Here is a 19,356-nt window from a genome sequence, read left to right as displayed (position 1 = left end):
ACGATGTTGCTGCCTCCCACTTTGCTGCCTGCAGCAGGACGAGGGAGCTCAGCTGGGTCCTGGGGGAAGCTGTGCAAGAGCCGAGCGAGGCGGTGGTGTGCCGGAGGGGTGGGCTGGCGCTGCAGCATGTCCTTATGCTTGACTTAAGCATCAGTTAACCTCATGAATAATTACAACTGCCCCTTTTCGGACATCAAATCTGATCCATTTGCTCTTTATCTTTTTTGCTTACCTTTGTCCCTGCTTGTTCGATAACTTTCCCTAAGTCACACTCAGATGTCTCGTGATTTGCACATCTGGTGCGGTTGTAATAGAAGCACTGAGCTTGCTTCTGCTGCTTTTGGTTTAGCCCTTTTGAAAACAATTTTTTAAATTTCAGACCTATTAAGTTGTTCTAGTCGGTTCGTTTGGGAGACCACTGTTAACCTCTTCTGTTAATTATCCTTTTTACCTGAAGAATTGGGGAAAAGTGAAAACTTCTTTTTTTAGGGAAAATTTGACCCACAAGCTGTCAAGTCTTTATTTCAACAAGAAGGGCACGATATTTAGGAATCAGGAGAGCTGATCTCTGTGACCTTGCCCTGGCTGGTATGCTTTGACTTGTTACTTCATTCCTTCGTGTCTTTCTTTTATTGCCTTTCTCAGTTTTACCTGCCTACACGTAAACCCTTCTGGGCACGGGCTGCTTGTATTTGTGTGGTGCCTCACACTGTAGGTTTGGCTGCTGCAGATGCTACTATAATAAAAGTATTAATATGTATTGATTGACTGGCTGTGCTATTCAACTTTGAGAGTCGTTCAGTCTATTGTGCAGTAGGAATAGGAGGCCTGATGCTCTGTCAGCATCTTGATCTCTGTTGTGATGGATTATGGCTTATACATTACTGCTGTTGCCAGCAAGTTATATTCACGGCCTTTGAAAAGACCTAATAACGCGTTTGGAAATATTTCCTAACATAGGTCATATATTAAAAATGAAGTACCTTAATTATGCTTTGGAAGAGCTATGATTTGTCTATAATAGAAATTATTGCAATAGTGTATACACAGACCGTGAAATTCTAGTTGAAAGTAAGTCATAATGTACTGCAAATAAAATAAGGCTGAAATTCTAGCTGAAAAGAAAACCATAATATGCAACCCAATTACAGGTAAGAGAGGAGCTGGAGCCTTTGAACACTGTGGGAGTGTTGCAGAAATGGATGCAGGTCGGCTCGCTGATTTTTCAAAGAAATGAGTCTCATTGAGCTACACAAAAAGACTTAGTTTCTTAGTAGTGTTTGAAAGGGTATTTGGAACTGTTTGATATTTGAAGGATTAGATTAATTCAGATTACACTGTTGATTTAACCAGATTCTTTTTTGTATGTGCGTGTGTCTATCTGTTAGTCTTAACTTCTCCAAGACCCATTAATGGGCTATAGATAGTTTAATGGAGAGAAATGTAGGCTGAAAATAGCAAAGCTTGTGCTTTAAGTTGTGGCTAGAGGAGGGGAATGCACTGGCAGAAGAAAGAAGGATTTCATAGTTTTAACAAATATTCATAGCAATAAATATTTTTTTAAAATAGCTGTGTCTGAGCAGCTTCCCAGCTGTCTCCCCTAAAGCAGGCTTATGGAGTTCACAGTGTCAACTGTGGAGCAGGTGAATTCAGGCTGGAATCTGAAAATTCAATCAAACAGGGTATGTTACAGTCGCAGAAAAAACCAAACATGGAAAATCTTGCCCACCATACTTGATAAAGCCTGAAATATTTAACAGTTCCAGAAGTACAATTCAAAACAAGCAGGTGCCCTGGTGCCTGAGCCCCAAGACTGCAGATGGCTTCATCTCCTCTTTAGTTGCTCCTCAGCATGGCTGTCCCAGTAAGAAATACTCATTTGCACTAGTACTGTTTGTGGTGTGATGTAATACAAACTATTCCCGGAAGAGATAATGTTCAAAGACATCAGTAATACATTATAAAATATGTGACGTGAAAATTAAAAGCATTAGAGTTTGACTCAGCCCAGAAAATCTGAGCATAAGAAAATCTGCCTTCCTGACCCGCCAGCTAACACCACAGGACGTGTGGATGAGGAAGGGCTGAGGCGTGTCTCTAACCTGTTCCGTTTGTGCTGTTCAAGGAGCACAGTGCGACTGCCCAGCGTTTCGTGGATTCACACAATAAAACGGTCCTTGAGTGAAGCTGGAATTCTCGGCCTTCTGTTCTTTGCTTAAAAGTTCAAACTTTGAGCACCTCTGGAAAACAAAGGCAGCTGGATGATTTCATGTTAAATTATTAAAAGTTTAAATAGTCCTACTGTAATGAAAGCGGGTGTTGGACCGAGGGGGGGAGATAAATGGAGTCTAGGAGGGGCTATGAATAGGGACTTTGTCCTGAAGAGCTAAGAAAAATTGAAACTGAAATATAAAGACAAATACGAGTATTTCTGTTGTGGGAGAAGAGAGTTAATGACACAATTCAGGGGAGCTCTTTCCCTGTTTAATTTTTACTGTAGAATTATGGAGGAGCAATGCCTTTTCACTTTTAATTTTCATGTGTTCTGAAATGCAGTATCCTTTTGCAGGATGATGGCTTGCATCTTGTCTGTTGAGTACCCTGTTGGACTGATTGATCAGTGCAGAGGGAGAGGCAGGCATTGTTGGCTTGTTTTCGTTGCAGACTGTTTCTGTTGGCATGCTGCATTGCTTTGCTTGTTTTGGATAAACAAAAGCACTTTCTTGCCTGTTTTTTGACTGAGTCAATCTTCCAATTGAGGAGAGCATTTAATATATATTTCTTCTGAAATATATATGGGAAATACATGAGACTGTTTTCTCTGTAGCTGAACCTAAGGAGTGCCCCATCCTAACATAGCTGATAGTCTGTTATTCTGACCTTTTTCTTTAATGAGATTATTGCATGGCATGGAGCACTGTAAAAGGTTTTTGCCTTTTTTGAGATGTGATGCTACAAAAGTTGCCAGGTCTCGGAACAGGCACAAGGGTGAGTATAGCCATGCTGGGTTTTTGATTGCATATAAAAAATTTCTGAACTTGTGGTTTGAGGGCTGGTGGGCAGCTTGAGCTTCACCTCCTGTAGTGCCTCTTTCCAGGTTCTCCCTAGTTACTGCCTCAGACATGCTGGGTTTAGACCACCTACAAACAGCCATCCTGTGGTAGGTGGGGTATGGTGGAAATCCTTTGGACTGCATCAAGTCACTCGCTGCATGGGATTGCTTGTTGTTATTGCCCTTTGGGGGGAGGCAACAGGAATGTCTATATTAGGTGTATAATAGCTTCTAACTTAACTGAGGTGTACAAAGAGAAGGTGTCCTCTCTTATGCAAGTGCTCTATCAATTTGCTGTATATGTAGAGCGTTTAGGACAGCATAGTAGAAAAAAAATCAACACATTCTGTAGTAGCATAATGAAGTTGGAACAGTGCAATATTTCAGTAGGTTATCGCCCAGCAGATACATCATAGTGTCGTCTTGCTGCAGCGGGGGGATCTGGTGTTATTGGAAGAATATGGTAAGGAGGGATGAAAGAACAGTGCTGGGGTATTATCAAGCTCTTTTTATAACTAATGTAGTGACACAAATCTTCCAAAGCCCTTTGCAAACAGCAGTCTCCACAAAGAAGGAAGAGAAGTAGTGATCTCTTGGGTTGGCTTTCATAAATCACTTCTAGGATGCAACGCCACTCATCCTTGTTCCCCTGCTGCTCCCTAATTTATCTCTTGTTTGTGTGCTGAAGCGTAATATTAGTTCAGTGAGCATATACACAGTTTGCCCACCTTTCTAGTTCTCTTTGGCATATTAAAACAGTCAATCACTGCTCCTCCACCCTACCACCGACAGCCATTATTTTCACCATGACTGTAACAAGTATTTTCCCCCATCTGTTTTTCTTCACTTGCTCCGTGGCATTAGTCCTTTACCATTCATTTGTGGCTTGTTTTGAATCTTTTAATTACTGTAATGCCTGTTTAATGTCGTCGTCTGTTGTGCCAACGCAGTGAGTTAGCTAAGTGGCAGTTCATGTGCAGCCTGAAGTCTTGCAAGTAGCGTGTAGCTGTTCTAGTAGTTGGAAATAGTGAAGTTTTACCTCGGGCAAAATTGCTGTTTGCTCACGTGTCTTCTTGGGTGGGAGGTTTTCAGTTTCCTGCAGAGAGCGAGCAGCAGCAGTGTGTTGGGCTAGTTTGGAGAGGCAGGGGAATCGTTTGGAGTATTTGAATTTGTTAGAATATCTTACATAGTTGATGTTAATCAGCAGCTCTCTAGGTTGTGATGAGTGGTAATGTTAAAATTTTATGTTGGTGGTTACTCCTTTGAAAGGTTGAGTAACATTGGCTGTGTGGCTACACTGATTTTTAATGGCCTGTTTTTAGAAGCATAAAAAGAGATTTTTGTTTTAATCTACTGAAAACTATTTAATTTTTTGTTCTTTCTGCTTTAATCTACTAAAAACTCTTTAATTTTTTTTGTTCTTTCTGCTGACATTTAGCACCTTTGAGATTCGACCTTGCAGGGCTGCCTTGGACATTTTTATGGTAATGTTAGTGCTTCTTACCTAAAATTACTTTGAGAAGCTCAGCGTCTTAGCTCCGTGCTTCTGCAGTGTAATGCCCCATGCAGAATCCTTTTTATAGGCAGCCAATATAAGACTAAGTTGTCTCTGATCTCTAAACCATTTTTTCTCCCGCATAGTAAAACTTCTCTCAAAAGCACTATGTATTGACACTTTCTAATGTTTGAAAATAGCTTTAAGTGGTATTGCCCATTCCTCCAAGAAACCTGAAAGTCAGGAATATTCCTTCTTTGCTTGATGTAAAATTATCTTTACATTTGCACTAACTTGACTTTGCTTCTGCCTCAACCAGGAATAAATACCTCTCATCAGCTTTGTGTAAACACTTTGTCTCTAGCATGGGTCTTTATTGAGCATGTGGGAAGTGTTTGTTCCCTGTGCTTTGATTATCTCTTGATTACCTCTTAATTATATTGGCAGCATATTGTCAAGTGGAAGGTGAATGCTGTAAAGCAGGGGGATGAGGTCTGGGCGACTAAAACAAGCTGCATTTCTTGAATCCATAGAAAAAATGCAAGAGCCTTATAGTTTATTTTTTCATCTAATTGGAGAGATTGTTTTCAGTTGAGACAGCTCCCAGTTAGGCAAATGGGATAGATTTTGCTCAGCACTTGTTCTAATGGAAGGCTTTGTTTGACTCAAAACAGGGTGATTTAAGAACTTATTAGAGCAGGTAACTAAAATAAACTGTATTGATTATCACCTATGGCCTCGTGTCTGCAAATGTTCCTAGGAGAAGAAAAATTGCTTAGCCTATTGATGTTTACACATGATGGCCACAAGCCATGGAAGAGCAAATGTGTCTGGAGAGTAAATTAGTTTCTTTTGTGTAAGAAACACAGTGGGTGGTGGTTTAACTCACTAGCCTTTCGGAGTGCATAAATTCATATGTTAAAATGTAAAGTGCATGGAACGCCTGTGGATAGAGAGGGCTAATAGTTTCTGGGGTGAAAAGTAACTGTTTCACTTTTTTAGAGGTGTTTTAGGAACTTTGGAACCAAATGCATTTTATTTTAGTTTGGTCTCTTTTTACTTTGTGAGCGTTTTGAAGCAGACTGTTTGCACGTTTTGTTTGCACTGGATCAGCTACAAGAGGTTCCTTGGCCACTGTATGTAACTTATGTCCCGTTATAGCTGTTACACTAAAATATTGTAAGTCACAATGCTTTAGCCATTAAATAGTATAGTATATAAGCGTAAAAACTGAAATCTTTAAATACTTTCTCTTCTAGTTTAGTGTACCTCACTCCATCCTTAAGGGTGAGTCACATAGAACTGATCTTTCTGAACAAGGTTGCCACACAAAACCCAGCTCACGGTTAGATTAATGGAGACTGAGTTACTGTGTCACTGCACATGTCCCTGAGAAAAGTAGCTCTCTCGAGGATGAGGAAGAGGAGAGTGAGTGTATTGGGGCAGGTGTATCCATGAACTGTGAGTTGGAGGGCTTCTCAGCAGGATCATCTTCCCGAGCTGTTCTGATGGACTTGAATACAGAGTGAGCGAGGGTTCAGTTGCATGTAGAGGTGTGTGTTGAAGGATTATGGATTGGAGGCAACCCAGGATTGAGTTCATTTTTCTAGTTTAAAAAAAAAAAAAAATTACTAGTTTTTGCGTGAGCACAGGTATATAACAAGACTTCAGTTCACTCTGGCTTCTTTCTGTGTTAGGGGGAGGAGCAGTTTCTGTGAACTTCAGCTGGGGATTTTTTACCTCGCTCACATTTTATTGGTCAGCCTGATAGGGTGCTGGACTAGACCTTCTCACTGTTTTTCTGCATAGTTTTCATATATTATGCTTGCCTTTTAAAGAAAGGGAATATTAAGTGTTTCTAAGCCAGATGGACAATGCTGCTGTGTCCACATACTTATATGATTAGAACTTAAATTGACCTTGATACGCTTACAGATAACTTTGTAATGACTTTTCTTTCCTCTTTCTTTCGCCTTTTTCTCTAGGCAAGCGTGGGACCTTGCAGTTGATATTTGCCTTTCCCAGTTACCTACAATTATAGAGGAAGGAACTGCCTTTAGGGTAAGTTGGATAGTATCTTGAGCTGTTGTGTGCCCAGTTTAACCATTGTTTGGAACCTCAGTTTAGCTCATCGCTTTTGCTTGTTGAGTCCGGAATTGTTGCAGTTTAAGGGTTTACTGGAACATTGTAAAAGTCTACTCGCCTCACTTATAGGGATAACTGGAAAATCAACTTTAAGTTCTTTACTGTTGTACGAGATGTCTGATTCAGCCCGTGCTGTTGGTGAGGGGGAAACTCCTACCAGTAGCAGTGATGTCTGAGACCTGACTCAAAAGTTCAGAGCGCTCAGTCCTGACTAACAGTATTATCACACACAAAAAAATAAATCCCAGCATACCAGCATTAGTTCTGAAATGAATAACTTTCAATGTGAAAATAACTCTATGAAAAGATAATTTTCAAATAAACATAAAATAGAGGTTGAGGATATGTCTAAAGAGTTTTCTTAAGCATAGTATCATTAATATGAGTCACTGGGGGTTTTTTCCTACTTTATTTAATCTCAGAGAGCAAAAAAAATATTTTTTTAATATTATATTTGGCTTAAATTCCTCTAATCAGAATGCATTTTTCTTTATATTCCTTGATATTTTGTGAGCGGAGCCTTCAATAATTACTGTACAGTCTTGGGTACCTGTTCCACTGTGGTGTTCTCTCTAATTTTACAGTAGCATTCCTGCATTTTATTTATGTTTCCAAGCTTTCAAAAGGTTTTCTGGCTGTGATTGCAGGCAGTCTCCAAAGAGCCAAGTACGGGAGGAGAGAACTGTAGACTTCTGTGAGGCTAGAGGTTGATAAAGATGCCTGAAGGCTTTTATCCTCCCACCCCTTTCTTTCCTCTCTGTATGTGCTGTATATTAAAATTTAAGCAAATATAATTTTTCCTCTCCTAGATCATGTTCATTTTTATTTCAGGTCTCTAACAATGTCAGTGGGTGCTTTTTGATTAGTCTTAGACCTCATCTGGGCATTCAGTGTCAAGGGAGTTGAAATTTAGCAAATTTCTGTGTATTTGGGGGATGAGAGGAGGCATATTTGTGAAGGATTAAATGAGATCAGCAAGTAAGAGTGGTCATTCTCAACTGGCAGTTGATTCAAGATAAGGTGGAAACAATTTACAAGCAGGTTTTCAAGCCTGACAAGTGTAATTTCTTGCATAGTTTGGGTAGAACTTGAGGTGGGTAGAGCTATCGATGTGTAGTCACAGCTGGGAGCCTGAATGCTGTGAGTTTCCAAGCTAGCCTGGCCACTAGATTTAAAGGCAGGCTCAAGTTCTCTTCTGAGCTGTTCCTTACGCTTGCACTTAAAATCCAGCATGATTAATAGCATGTAGGTTTGTGCCTGCTTTGTGAAGAGGGGACAGACCTCTACTCCGCTCTCGTGAGACCCCCCCTGCAGTACTGTGTTCGGCTCTGGGGCTCCCAACATAAGAACATGGACCTGCTGGAGCAAGTCCGGAGGAGGTGAAGATGCTCAGAGGGCTGGAGCATCTCTTCTATGGAGACAGGCTGAGAGAGGCGGAGTTGTTCAGCCTGGGGAAGAGGAGGTTCTGGAGCGACCTTATAGCACCTCCCAGTACCTGGAAATGCTTAAAGCCAGGTTGGACAGGGCTTGGAGCAGCCCAGTCGTGTGGGAGGTGTCTCTGCCTGTGGCAGGGGGCTCGGGACTAGGTGATCTTTAAGGTCCCCTCCAACCCCAACCTCTCTGTGATTCTATATTAACCTGGTGATGTCTCTGTGAGACACCTACAGGAGCAGGAGACTTGGCTGTTAGGTTGGGGGAGTAGAAGAGGCTTAGCTCTGTGCCGTGACAAACGGTTGGAGCAGGCAGACAGTTGCACATCTCTGATCTATTCCTTGTGTTCTAATCAGCGTTTTTCCCTCAAACCTCTAGATTTATGCCCAGCGAGCAGTGCTGTATATCAGAGAAGGTTAGCTGCTGCTGGCCAGCAGTAATCCTGGGAGGAATTGCTGCTCAGTCCGGCGTGGGGGGAAGGGGCGTTGCGGAGCCCAGGCAGCCTGTTCCAGAACTAGGCTGGCAGGAGCAGCCACTGGTGTCTGGGCTGATGCCCGGGTGAGTCACAGGGTTACCTGCTGCCAGTCCTTCAGGGCCGTGCTGGCTGCTGCCGTTGCAGGTCCAGCCTAGCCCTGGGTAAAGCAATGGATCATCTCTTCAGGGCTGTTTTGTTTCAGCAGCACTTTATAAACCACCAGTGTCTGACTTCTGCTTGTTCCGTAGGTGTTCTTTCCTGGTCAGACCTGGAAAATAGGATAAACCTGATGGAGAAGGGCCTGCAGGCTCGCAGTGCTCGTGCAGGGGATGGCAGGGGAGCAGCTGTGCTTCTGGTGGGTTTGGGTGGGTTTGCTCTCCTTCCTCCCACCCCTTCCCTACCTCCTTCTCCCTTGACTGCTGTTTCCCTGTAAAATTCAAACTGGAAGCTGCTGTGTGCTTTGGTCAGTACTTTCTCATACCATGCTTGGTGTGATCGATGGCAAAAGGAGCGCTTCTCCTGCGCTGCTGTGCCCAGGGGCTGCCCCAGCCTGCGCCGCGGAGCAGAGCGCTGGGGGCATACGCTGCAGATGGTGGGGCAGCCCCCACTGGTGTCGGGAGACGAGTTCTCTGCACACTTGGGCAGGCTCCGGGGACTTAGTATGTACTGTGGGATGTCACATCTCACCAAGGACACTTTGGATGTCATCAGCCGGTGTGGTGCACCCCCAGACAATCACATCTTGTTAGAATCTAAGACCATAGTTACGTCGTATGTTTTTCAAAGTACGTGGTATTTTCTCTTTGCTGTCCCCTAAACCAGATTCCTTTATGCCTAGAGATCCTAGGAGCTAGCATCCTCTGTATTTACTGGATGCCATTCAGGTGCATTTTGTAAAATAACACGTGATTTTAGTGTCCTCAGTACTACTAGCACAACTGATGGGTGTTAGCTGATGGGAGTTAGCCTATGCCTCGTATCTTTAGTAGGACACTAGTGTGAGGTCTATTAAATACTGTAGCACTCTGCACGTTATTTTTGTGCTCATTTACCTGCACTACCAGGATGCCGCTAATTAAATGGGTGGATTCAATATCTTACGTAAATCTTCTAATTTTTGTTTACCTATATGAAGCCCTTTTACTGTGTTACGGGTGTCAGAAGTGATGGATCACTAAGTAAAAGGCTTGAATTAAGAACCTGATAAATAGGAGGGGCAGCCTTCTTACAGCCCAAACCAGCGCACATCTGAATTGCCACCTGTTTGTAGGAGAGGTTTATGGCAGCCAGGGAAGACTGAGATGTGGATGGACATATTTTTCATTGTTGTTGGATTGTATTCTCAGTGGACTGTGCAGAGGTAGCACTGTGTGTGCTGCTACAGGAGTGAAACTATCCCTGCAGAGCAGATAGAACAGCAGTGGATTTATCTGCTGCTCATGTGAAAAAGATCTACCAGATTTGCCTAAGACCTTTTGTGATATCTTTTCCTGTTTCTCTACTCTTTCCTTCTTTTTTCCAAATGCTTATATTGGAGAATGCCAGCATATTTAAAGAGAATTGTATCTGGTCAGTCTTTGGAACATTTTTATACATTTAAAAAGACTCAGACAAATGTGTGTCAATTAAAAAGTATAGGTTCTGGAAACAATAAACTGTGTGAGTCCATAGGTGCCAAAACTACTATTTGGTGCTTTTTTTTAACCGAACTTGCATTCCTGTTCTTGCTCCAACAGCACAGTCCCTTCTTTGCAGAGCAGCTGACAGCTTTCCAGGTGTGGCTGACCATGGGTGTGGAGAACCGCAACCCCCCGGAGCAGCTTCCCATTGTTCTGCAGGTGAGCAGCCAGGGGCTAAGCACGGCCGAGGCTGCCAGGAGCTCGGCCGGCCGCAGCAGACACTGGGTGTCTGTGCACGCCTCTCCCTGCCCGCAGAGTGCTGTGCTGTCAACCAGGTGGCGTTTGGGTACATAAATTACGTGGGCTCCTTCGGGATTAATTAGAGCTGATTGCATGTTTACTAGACCTGTGCAGATGAAGACAAAGTGCTTTTCTTCTCCCATACCTTCACTCTCCGTTGAGCAAAACTTCCCACTGTAGTCCATTTGCAGCTTCAACAGTATCAGGCTCTGCTGCCTCCTCTTCTGCTCTGAAGTAGCAAGACTTTTTCACAGAATAGCACATCTTTGTTGTTTTCTGCTGTAGTATCTCCTTTTATATGCCAGCTCTGTCAGGCAGAGACTTTTATCTTCTCTCTGTTTTCAGAAAGTGGAAGTTACTGCAGTGTAAATAGTTTGGAAATGGCTTCTTTGTCTGTCTGGTACTGCCTGGAAAGTGTTCCCTTTAATGCGATGCTGAAATTTTGCTGCAAGAATGTAGAAACAAGTCTCTGAACACCATGCCTGGAAGGAATGTAGAGTTCTGGTAGGCATTTGCTCAGACTAGACAAAGTTCATATGTATGTATAAAGGAGAAGTAAATCTAGGAGAAACATAACACTTCATTTCAAGTAATGTTTTATGGCAAGGCACATATTGCAGTTGTGATCTGCTTCTGCCCTCTCCTCCCCAGGAGTTTGTGTTGGCAGAAATATAAACCCTCATCAAGGTAGCTGGGGTCTCTTCTCTACCAGGCAGCAAAATTTAAAGTCTTTCTGTTTAAAAGAACATAGTTCCAGTCACTTGTATAAGGATATGTGATTTCATTCACTAAATGTGAGAAGACTCACCTTCCCTGTTAGCTACCAGCTTGTTTTGTGACTGACGGCACCGTCGATCTGTGTAAGACCAAATCGTAATTTCCCTGAGCCTCCCAAGCCTTGGGACATCGGTTGGATAAGCAGGTGTACTGTTTATCTCTGTCACTGCAATAGGAGAAGGCAGGCTTCTACTCTAGAACCAACTTTGCTGCTTTCCAGTGAATTATTTGGCACCAGAGGGCTCTGCAGGTAGCTTAACCTTGCAGTGGAACTGAGAGGTCACCTGGCGAAGGAACCTGCTTTCCTTCCTGGAGCAAAAATGAGCTAGGACAACGTAATAATTCTTGTAATTAAAGCATATTAATTGTGTAGTGGAGTAAGATTGCTTGTTAACAGATTTGAGATACTTTGAATCGGAGACCAACTGATTACGAGAGGCAAAGAAGTGTGTTTCAGACCCCTTTTGAGTGTCTTTTTGCTTTGTCCCCTTGGGATTGCTTAGACTGCACTGCTGTAGCCTAACAAACGCTGATTCTGTTTTCCCATTTTAGATGTGTCCCTGGGGAAGGAAAGTATTTGAGTGCCAGGGCCACGATGCCAGCCATGCAAAGCTTGGATTTGTCAAGGACAGGGAAATGGTCCTTTGTAAATGGCTTTGTAATTGTCTTCAAGAAGTTGCTTTCCATTTCGAATTCTTGCTGTGCATGGGGTATATTGGACATGGGTGGCTTCCTGGTGCAGAGAAGAGAGAAGTCAGCATACACACAGCTTGCACGAGCCTGAGCAGCAGATGCTCGATCCTTGTGGAGGTACCTCCTGCCGTGCCACCTCCAGTGCCTGTAGACAAGAGTCACACTTACTCCACAGAAGGCCATGGGAGACCACTGCTGTGGTCCCCTCCTTCCATCCTGCATGTGTTAGGAGATTCCTGCTAAAATGTAGACTGTAACTTCTAAATTACCTTCTTGTATCCTGGTTAATCTCTAATTTGCGTGCGTGGACATAATTAGCTTCTCTGTCTTTTGTTTCAGAATAATGATAGACAAATGTCAGAGAGGGATGTTTTTGCAGTGCTGTGTGCATATAGTGGCACAGTGTAGCAATTTCATAATTTCATTAAAAGTTCATAAATTGTGCATAGACTCCCGATATCCTCATCCAAGTCTCTAGAATTTGTGTCATTTTTTGCTTCAGGTTATTGTGCAAATCAATTAGGGAAGTGGAATATGAAAACCTGAGAGAGAGTGATGGCATTTTTGGTTTCTGAAAATAATGAAACCAAGCTTTTAAAGTAAGACACAATTTGATTTGGTTAAAGGTCCTTGTGGGATGCTAGCAGTGTTGAGATGTGGGTTTGTATCTTCACCTGGAAATCCTTTTCAATTACAATTTCCCTGGCTATGACAGAATTTGTGGATTTACTTAAGGTTTTTTCTGAGGTCAGATAACAGCAGCGCTGTCCAATCTGTACACCTCCCATTGTCCATGCAAGCACCCTGTTCCTCACATGTTCCTGTCTGTTGTTGCAGCCCTGGCCCAGCCTCCACCTTGCCCTGGTTTCTGTTACTGCTTTAATCTCAAACAGCTGCCCCTGTTATTCCTGTGATGGGCATCTTTAAAGCACATTGTTAATCGTGCCAGGTTCTGTAGTAAATTTATGGCATAGGCTGGTGCCAACTGGGGCAGGATGACCTGTCCTGAGATCTGAGCCCTGATACTCAGAGGTGAAATGATTGGAGCAGCTAATGCATCCTCCTGTTGTTGTCTTCTGGACTTTTTCTGCACAACCTCAGTATCTAATATAAGTCATCTGTAGTATGAGACATGAGCCAAGTAATTCAGTTATTCTTCAGTATTAAACATGAAAAATAATTTAATTTGAATATGCAGTGCGGAAAAACACTGAGAAAAGGATGGAATAGGGAGCTAAATCAACGAGTCTCTTTCCCTGAGACCTATGCTTGAGGGATGTTACTCAATTTAAACTGAGGATTAAACATTGCATTCCAATATCTTACATCTGTTAAGGAGATTAAGAACTGAAAGTCTGCCTGTTAATATTTCACACCAGGGTAGGTATAAGCCAGTAAACTACCACCTCATTATCGTTGTCAGACTCTGTTTTAATGAGATTTTTATTAACGACTAATGTGACCTTTTGCTTCCCTCTTAAGTCTCTTATATCGATTTGCCAAGGAAAGCAAAGCCTCTTTTTCTGCTTCTGAGCAGTTTTGAGTAATGGGAGCCTGGGCGTTTTGCTCACCTCTGAATCCTTCCTGCAGCCACAGCCGTGTTCCTGCTTTCCTGGAGAAAGGGCAGCTGGGGCAATGAGAGTATTTGAAATCCATAGGGGCTGCTTCCATCTAGCAGAGCTATACTGCATAGGAACCACTGGGGTTTTCAGCAGAACAGGATGCAGCGGAGCAGTGATGTGGAGACTGAGTATAACTGTTTTCCTTCAAAAACAGTTGTAAGTGCGTGCCCAGAGCAGCTGTGGGTGCCCCATCCCTGGCAGGTTCAAGGCCATGTTGGACGGGGCTTGGAGCAGCCTGGGCTGGCGGGAGGGGTCCCTGCCCATGGCAGGGGGTTGGACTAGGTGATCTTTAAGGTCCCTTCCAACCCAGACCATTCTGTGATTCTATGTGTCTGCAGAAACTTCCTGAAGAGCGTTACCAGGAGGGGCACTAACTCATTGCTGACACTGTTCAGTGGGGGGAATGTTTACAGCAGCCAGGGTTTGTCTTCCAGCTTTTTTGTTTAGACCAATAGTTTGTTTAAAGCGATGCAACGATCCTGAGGTGCGTTTAACCTTTGCTCTGCAATCACAAAGATCTTTGTTCTTTTTAGCAATAACCGTTACCTCTCTCCCGCAGGTGCTGCTGAGCCAGGTACATCGGCTGCGAGCACTTGATTTGCTGGGAAGATTTTTGGACCTGGGTCCCTGGGCAGTTAGCTTGGTGCGTGGATGTTGCGTATTGTCTTGTGAAAGTTGAATTTATCTCAGTACAGGCAATAAATACAAATGATGATTTATGGAAGGAAGGTGTGGAAGATACTCCGCAGATTTGACAAACGACCAGTGTTTTGTGTGTTCATGTGTGTGAAATGGAGCAAGCATCCCTAAAAGAAAAGTGGTTTGTATTAATCAAAATGGCCGAATAGCTGTTCGTTTGCATTACAACAGAGAGTTCCTTGGGAATAGTTTAGTGTAAAATATTGTAAGGGACAAAACAGGAGGAAATATCTGGGACAAATAAGAAGTTTTGTCACGTAAAATAAATACAGAAAAATAGCATGTACGTTTATCATCTGTTCTCTCAGCCTACTGGCTGCATCATTCTCTTTATCTGTTTGGTCTCTGGATTTTATAAGCTCTTCTGAGAAGGTGGCAGCTGCCTTCTGTGTTTTGGAGTGTGGCTAGCACAGTGCAGATAATAAAAAAGAATTAAACAGAGGAGCAGTTTAAAACACTCTTGTAAATGCAGCTGTTTGTTGATAAAAGTGATGAAGAGGAACCACCAGCTGGTTGTGGAATAGCTCAGTGATGGGGCTTTTTAGTGGGTTTCTTTACCTTCCTCCTTCATCTCAGCCAAGACTCCCTTCTGCAGGCCTTCCCGGACAGCTTAGCCCTCAGTGGTAGGAAGAAAGTATGCATTAAAGGTAATTTTAAGACCCCCCCTGGATTATAAACTTCGAGGATGAAAACATAGCTGCAGGTCAGCCGCAGCAGCCTTTGCTCTGGCTGTTAGGTGTTTTATAAAGGTAGCTGGCCATATCCCTGGGTGATGCTCGGCTGCTGCCCGGCTGTGTGGGTGGTAACCCTCTGGGACCCAGCGCTGCAAGTGCAGTCCCCCGCCATACGTTTCCTTTACATTGTGCTTTGGAAGGGTATCGGCAATCACAGTGGGATTCTCAAAGATTTCACGTGTTGCACGTCCTCCTGTTAGCGTAGTCTCTAATCCCATGGAAACGGCTTGGTAGCAAGTCTGTGTAAGGCAAAAGGCCTATTTAATTTCCAGTGGGAGGGCTGTAATTATTGAGCTTTTGCAGTATGTTTATTTGTGAGAGCAAATGGCCCCATCTGAGAAGAGCACAACGTATCATGAAGCATAAAATAGCACAGGCTGTAAGGAGTAAAAGCTGGTGCTAGATTAACTCTGAGTCTCCACGGACCAAATGAGTCTGAAAATACCTGGTGACATCCAAGATTAAAATGAACAATAGACTAGTACACAGGGATCCGCTTTTTACTAGAAACGTATGAAATTGTTTTGTACCAGATTTCTCATCTGTGTCATTAAATACGCTGCACCTTCTCGGAGTGCTCGGTTCTGCCCCTGCGCGCAGCTGAGCTGCTCTTGAGCCTTTGCTGTTCCCTCTGGCTCCCCAGGCCCTGTCTGTCGGCATTTTCCCGTATGTGCTGAAGCTACTTCAGAGTTCAGCTCGTGAGCTGAGACCACTCCTTGTCTTCATCTGGGCCAAAATTCTGGCAGTGGACAGTGTGAGTACTTCTGAACTTGGCTGTGTCTTTTGGGTTTCAGCAACACGCCTTCCCCGCCCCCGCTCCTTCCCCCCTTCATGCTTTATCCTGGAGTATTTCAAAAACATGCTGCGTTAACTGGAGACCGGCGTGTTATCTCATTAATTTATGTGACTTGCATGAAAGCTAGCTTCTGAAACTCTGTGGTGGGGATGCCCCGTCAGGGTGCCGGCCCTGGGTGGTTGGCTAGCTGTCAATGCTGCACGTCACGTTAACGTCGCAGTTCCTGGTTCCAGGGTGTTTGGTGGTCTAGGTAAAAGCCCTCCGACCTCACTGATACCTTTACTGGGGAAGGTACTGCTTTGCTTGCTGAAGGGTCTTAACGTGCACTCCTGTTTTCTGTCTGATGCTTCCAGGTGAGAGCATGCTTGCACACACTCGTACTCGCCCTCAACTTGTTCGCTTTAGATTGTGATCAAACTGGGTTTGTCCAAGACTGTTCCCGTCAGTTGTCAAAACAGGCTGTGGGTAATCTTCAGACACAGAATTTTTCTAGAAATAAATTTAAAGTAGGTTTTGGTGGCTTTAACTTATACATCCTGCTCCGAGCCTAACACATGCACTGATGCGCTGCAGATGGTTGGCACAGAAGTATTAAACCCCACAAAAGACAGGTTATTCCCGTCGTGGGTCCGTGATTCTCTACAGTAGTTTGGCACCTTCTGAGATAAGGTTTTGAAACTGGGCCCTGGTTTTTAAAGATGCCCTTAGCCAAAGCTGTAGTTTGTGAGGGTTAAAATAAATAATTAAGCAGGTAAGTAATTGCAGATAAATTTGTGTAGTCATATATACGACTCTGTGGTTTTGTGGGTGCAATTAGTTGAGCAATATAAAATTATTAGGAGTGGTATGCACAGTTAATCGCAGGCACGATTATATGCCAATACGAAATTGTCTGAACTGCTTGTAGAAGTTGGATCTTGTCTATTTGGGTGTTTATTTTTGCTTTATCTCTTCCATTTCAGTATGGAGAATAATACTGAATTTGTTGGAATTTTCCCCCACTGTTGATCTAGTATTGTCAGGTTTAGTTTTATAAATATATTTTCATTAACATCCTAAGAGGATTTTGGAAAGCAAAGAAAATGAAAACTATTCGTCTTAAAGCTACTCTTGAAAAGCTTATTTTTGATGCATGCCTCTCTATGGCTGATGCTTCAGCCCCGGGTACATTTCAGAGAAGGCTCATGTATAATTTACAGGGAGTGTCATGCCATCCTTCACTCTGTCCACCAGTCTGGGTGGGCTCCTTGCACCATACCTGCTCCTGCCACCGTCGTATTGCTCCCTCCCATGCTCTGTTGTCTCACTCATTTGTTAGGCTGTGCTTTACAACAAAACAGCAGAAAAAAGTGTCTTAAATTTTGTGGTTTGACTTCTTTCTGTTGTTTCACTCACTGGCTCCAAAACCAGGTGGTGCACATGAGGAGGGAGGAGGGCAGCCTCAGCAGGAAAGCACAGTGAATGATGCCGAGGGAGGGGACAGGCAGTGGCTTGAGTTGTCACTCCATAAAGGGAACAAACATGTCATCATATCAGAAGCTAAAGTAATACTTTCTTGTAACATGCTAAATACCAGTACAGATATGTCCTTTCCCCCCTCTGCTGGCGCAAGGTTTGGCCATGTATGTTTGAAACAAATGGAGTTTCAAACAAAGTTTAACAAAAACTATTACTGCAGCGTGAATGTGGTGTGGGTTCCAAGTTCTCTTAACGCTACAGCCTGCTCCACTTCCCCGACCCTCTGCATTTCCAGGTAAATGTGTCTAAACAACTCACAAGACTGCTATCTGCATACTGCAGGACGAGAGATGGTCTTTTAGCGTTTAGTTGATGCAGCGGTGCGGTGGTTTGAGTTGAGCTGTGGAGAGCATGCCTTGCTGCGCCGCGGCGGCGCTTTCTCCGAGGTGGCCTTTTACAAGGCTCTGAGGGGGATGACGACTGCAGGGGCATACTCTGTGGGCAGGCAGGCAGATGCTGAGTGAAGGGTAGACGCAGTAATTAATTGTGAGGCTGCGTGGAATCTCTGTAGCGTTCGTGCTGCCCGTGGGGCGGGTGCGTGGCTCTGCCTGTGCTAGGGCACCTACCTGGCTCAGCTCTGGTCTGAGTGGGTGCTGCCTCTGTCGCCCAGGCAGAAGCCGTGGCCCTAGCAGGTGAGAGCATGTTTATTTTCAAACATTCTGCCAGATGATCTTCATCCTCACAATAATTGTACAGTGCTCTCAATCTTCATCCTCGCAATAATTGTACAGTGCTGCCTCCCTCCTTCATGTGCTGTCCACTGTACGTGTATTTTATTTGGTTTCAGGAGGCTGTAGCTGATGAAATTACTTTGATTAGCACTAGAGTTCAGCTGATTGCTCATTCCTCTTTGCATTTGGATGCGACTGAGAACTAGTTATGTAAGACTTGCTAGCGCCCTGGAGAGCAGAACATCCTGTGAAGATAATGCTTCTGTTCTGGTCCCTGCCTCCCTTTGGGCAGGGAGACAGAAGGAAGGTGTTCCAATGTGAGGCAGCAGTGTAGCATGCCATGTGTCCGTTCAGACGATACCTTCAGTAAGCATGCTATGCTGTGAAGAATTGTGTTTTGTCATAAAAATTGCAGGATAAAACCACAGTATTACAGAAACATTGCACCTCGGACAGAATTGTTTATATGTGATCTATAGGTGCCTCTAATAAACACTGGCATATTTAGATTAATCTGCTTTAATTCTATGTATAATCAGATGATTTTTCATAGGATATTCGTTGAGGACTCTAGTCATCTCTGCCTGAAGCCAGCTGGAGTATTTCTAGGCAATCCACCTGCAGAGCTACATAGCAAGTGATGGTTCAAGGCTGCCTGCTGTAGGTATCTGCCAGATATAGGTTGGTCTAGAAATAGTCGTGTGTGCTGCCACATGGAGATGGCTGCAATGCTTGCAAATACAGTTTAGGTCAAGAATTCCCTACGTGCTACATTGATAAAGTTTGGTAAACAGCATCTTCTTTATCTTAAATACTTGAATTTAAAGGGAAGAAAAAATCCACACGCCCCTCATAGCAAGGATTATATTCAGGAATTTAAGCAAGACAAAAAAAACCCTGCACATTAAACAGTATTGAAATGTGAATATTACTAAAGTGGGACACCAAAAAAAAAAAGATCTTGCCACTCCAGAGAATTGGCTGAAAGCAATAGAAGGCAAATATTTCTCGAACTTTTTAAAGGAATGGAGTGATATAAACAGGATGCTTACTTTCCAGATGTGCCCTTTGTTAGCAGGATTGTGACTACCATTTCTCATTTTATCATTAATACAGATGTTCAAGTAAAGTGTTCCCTGAGGATAATTTTGTGAAAGCACTCACGTGGGGGGCGAGAGCTCACTGACCACCATGGTCACCCGGGACTCCCCTGAGCTGTGGCAGTGCTCCTGTTTTCCAGGAACTCATGAGATTTTTAGGGCTAAGTTACATAGCCCATATGTTATGTTAAAGAGAAAGAGGAGATCTGTGCTCTAGTCCTTCCCCAGC

At 43.5% G+C, this 19,356-nt stretch overlaps 1 protein-coding gene across 4 annotated transcripts in view; it reads left to right on the top strand.

The window, feature by feature from the left end:
* Positions 1-19,356, top strand: part of RPTOR (regulatory associated protein of MTOR complex 1) — a 174,221-nt gene that overhangs the window by 95,382 nt on the left and 59,483 nt on the right. For all 4 annotated transcript variants that reach the window (XM_080375032.1, XM_080375031.1, XM_080375034.1 and 1 more), the window contains 4 exons: positions 6,533-6,608; positions 10,335-10,436; positions 14,169-14,252; positions 15,686-15,796. In XM_080375032.1, coding sequence (XP_080231158.1) covers positions 6,533-6,608; positions 10,335-10,436; positions 14,169-14,252; positions 15,686-15,796 — 373 coding nt within the window. The remainder of the gene's footprint in view (positions 1-6,532; positions 6,609-10,334; positions 10,437-14,168; positions 14,253-15,685; positions 15,797-19,356) is intronic.

Source organism: Falco punctatus (genome assembly GCF_963210335.1).
Source record: "Falco punctatus genome assembly, chromosome: 1".
In the NCBI taxonomy this organism is placed as follows: Eukaryota; Metazoa; Chordata; class Aves; order Falconiformes; family Falconidae; genus Falco; species Falco punctatus.
Note: the sequence above shows the minus strand (reverse complement) of the source record. Positions and strands in the feature narration are given on the sequence as shown.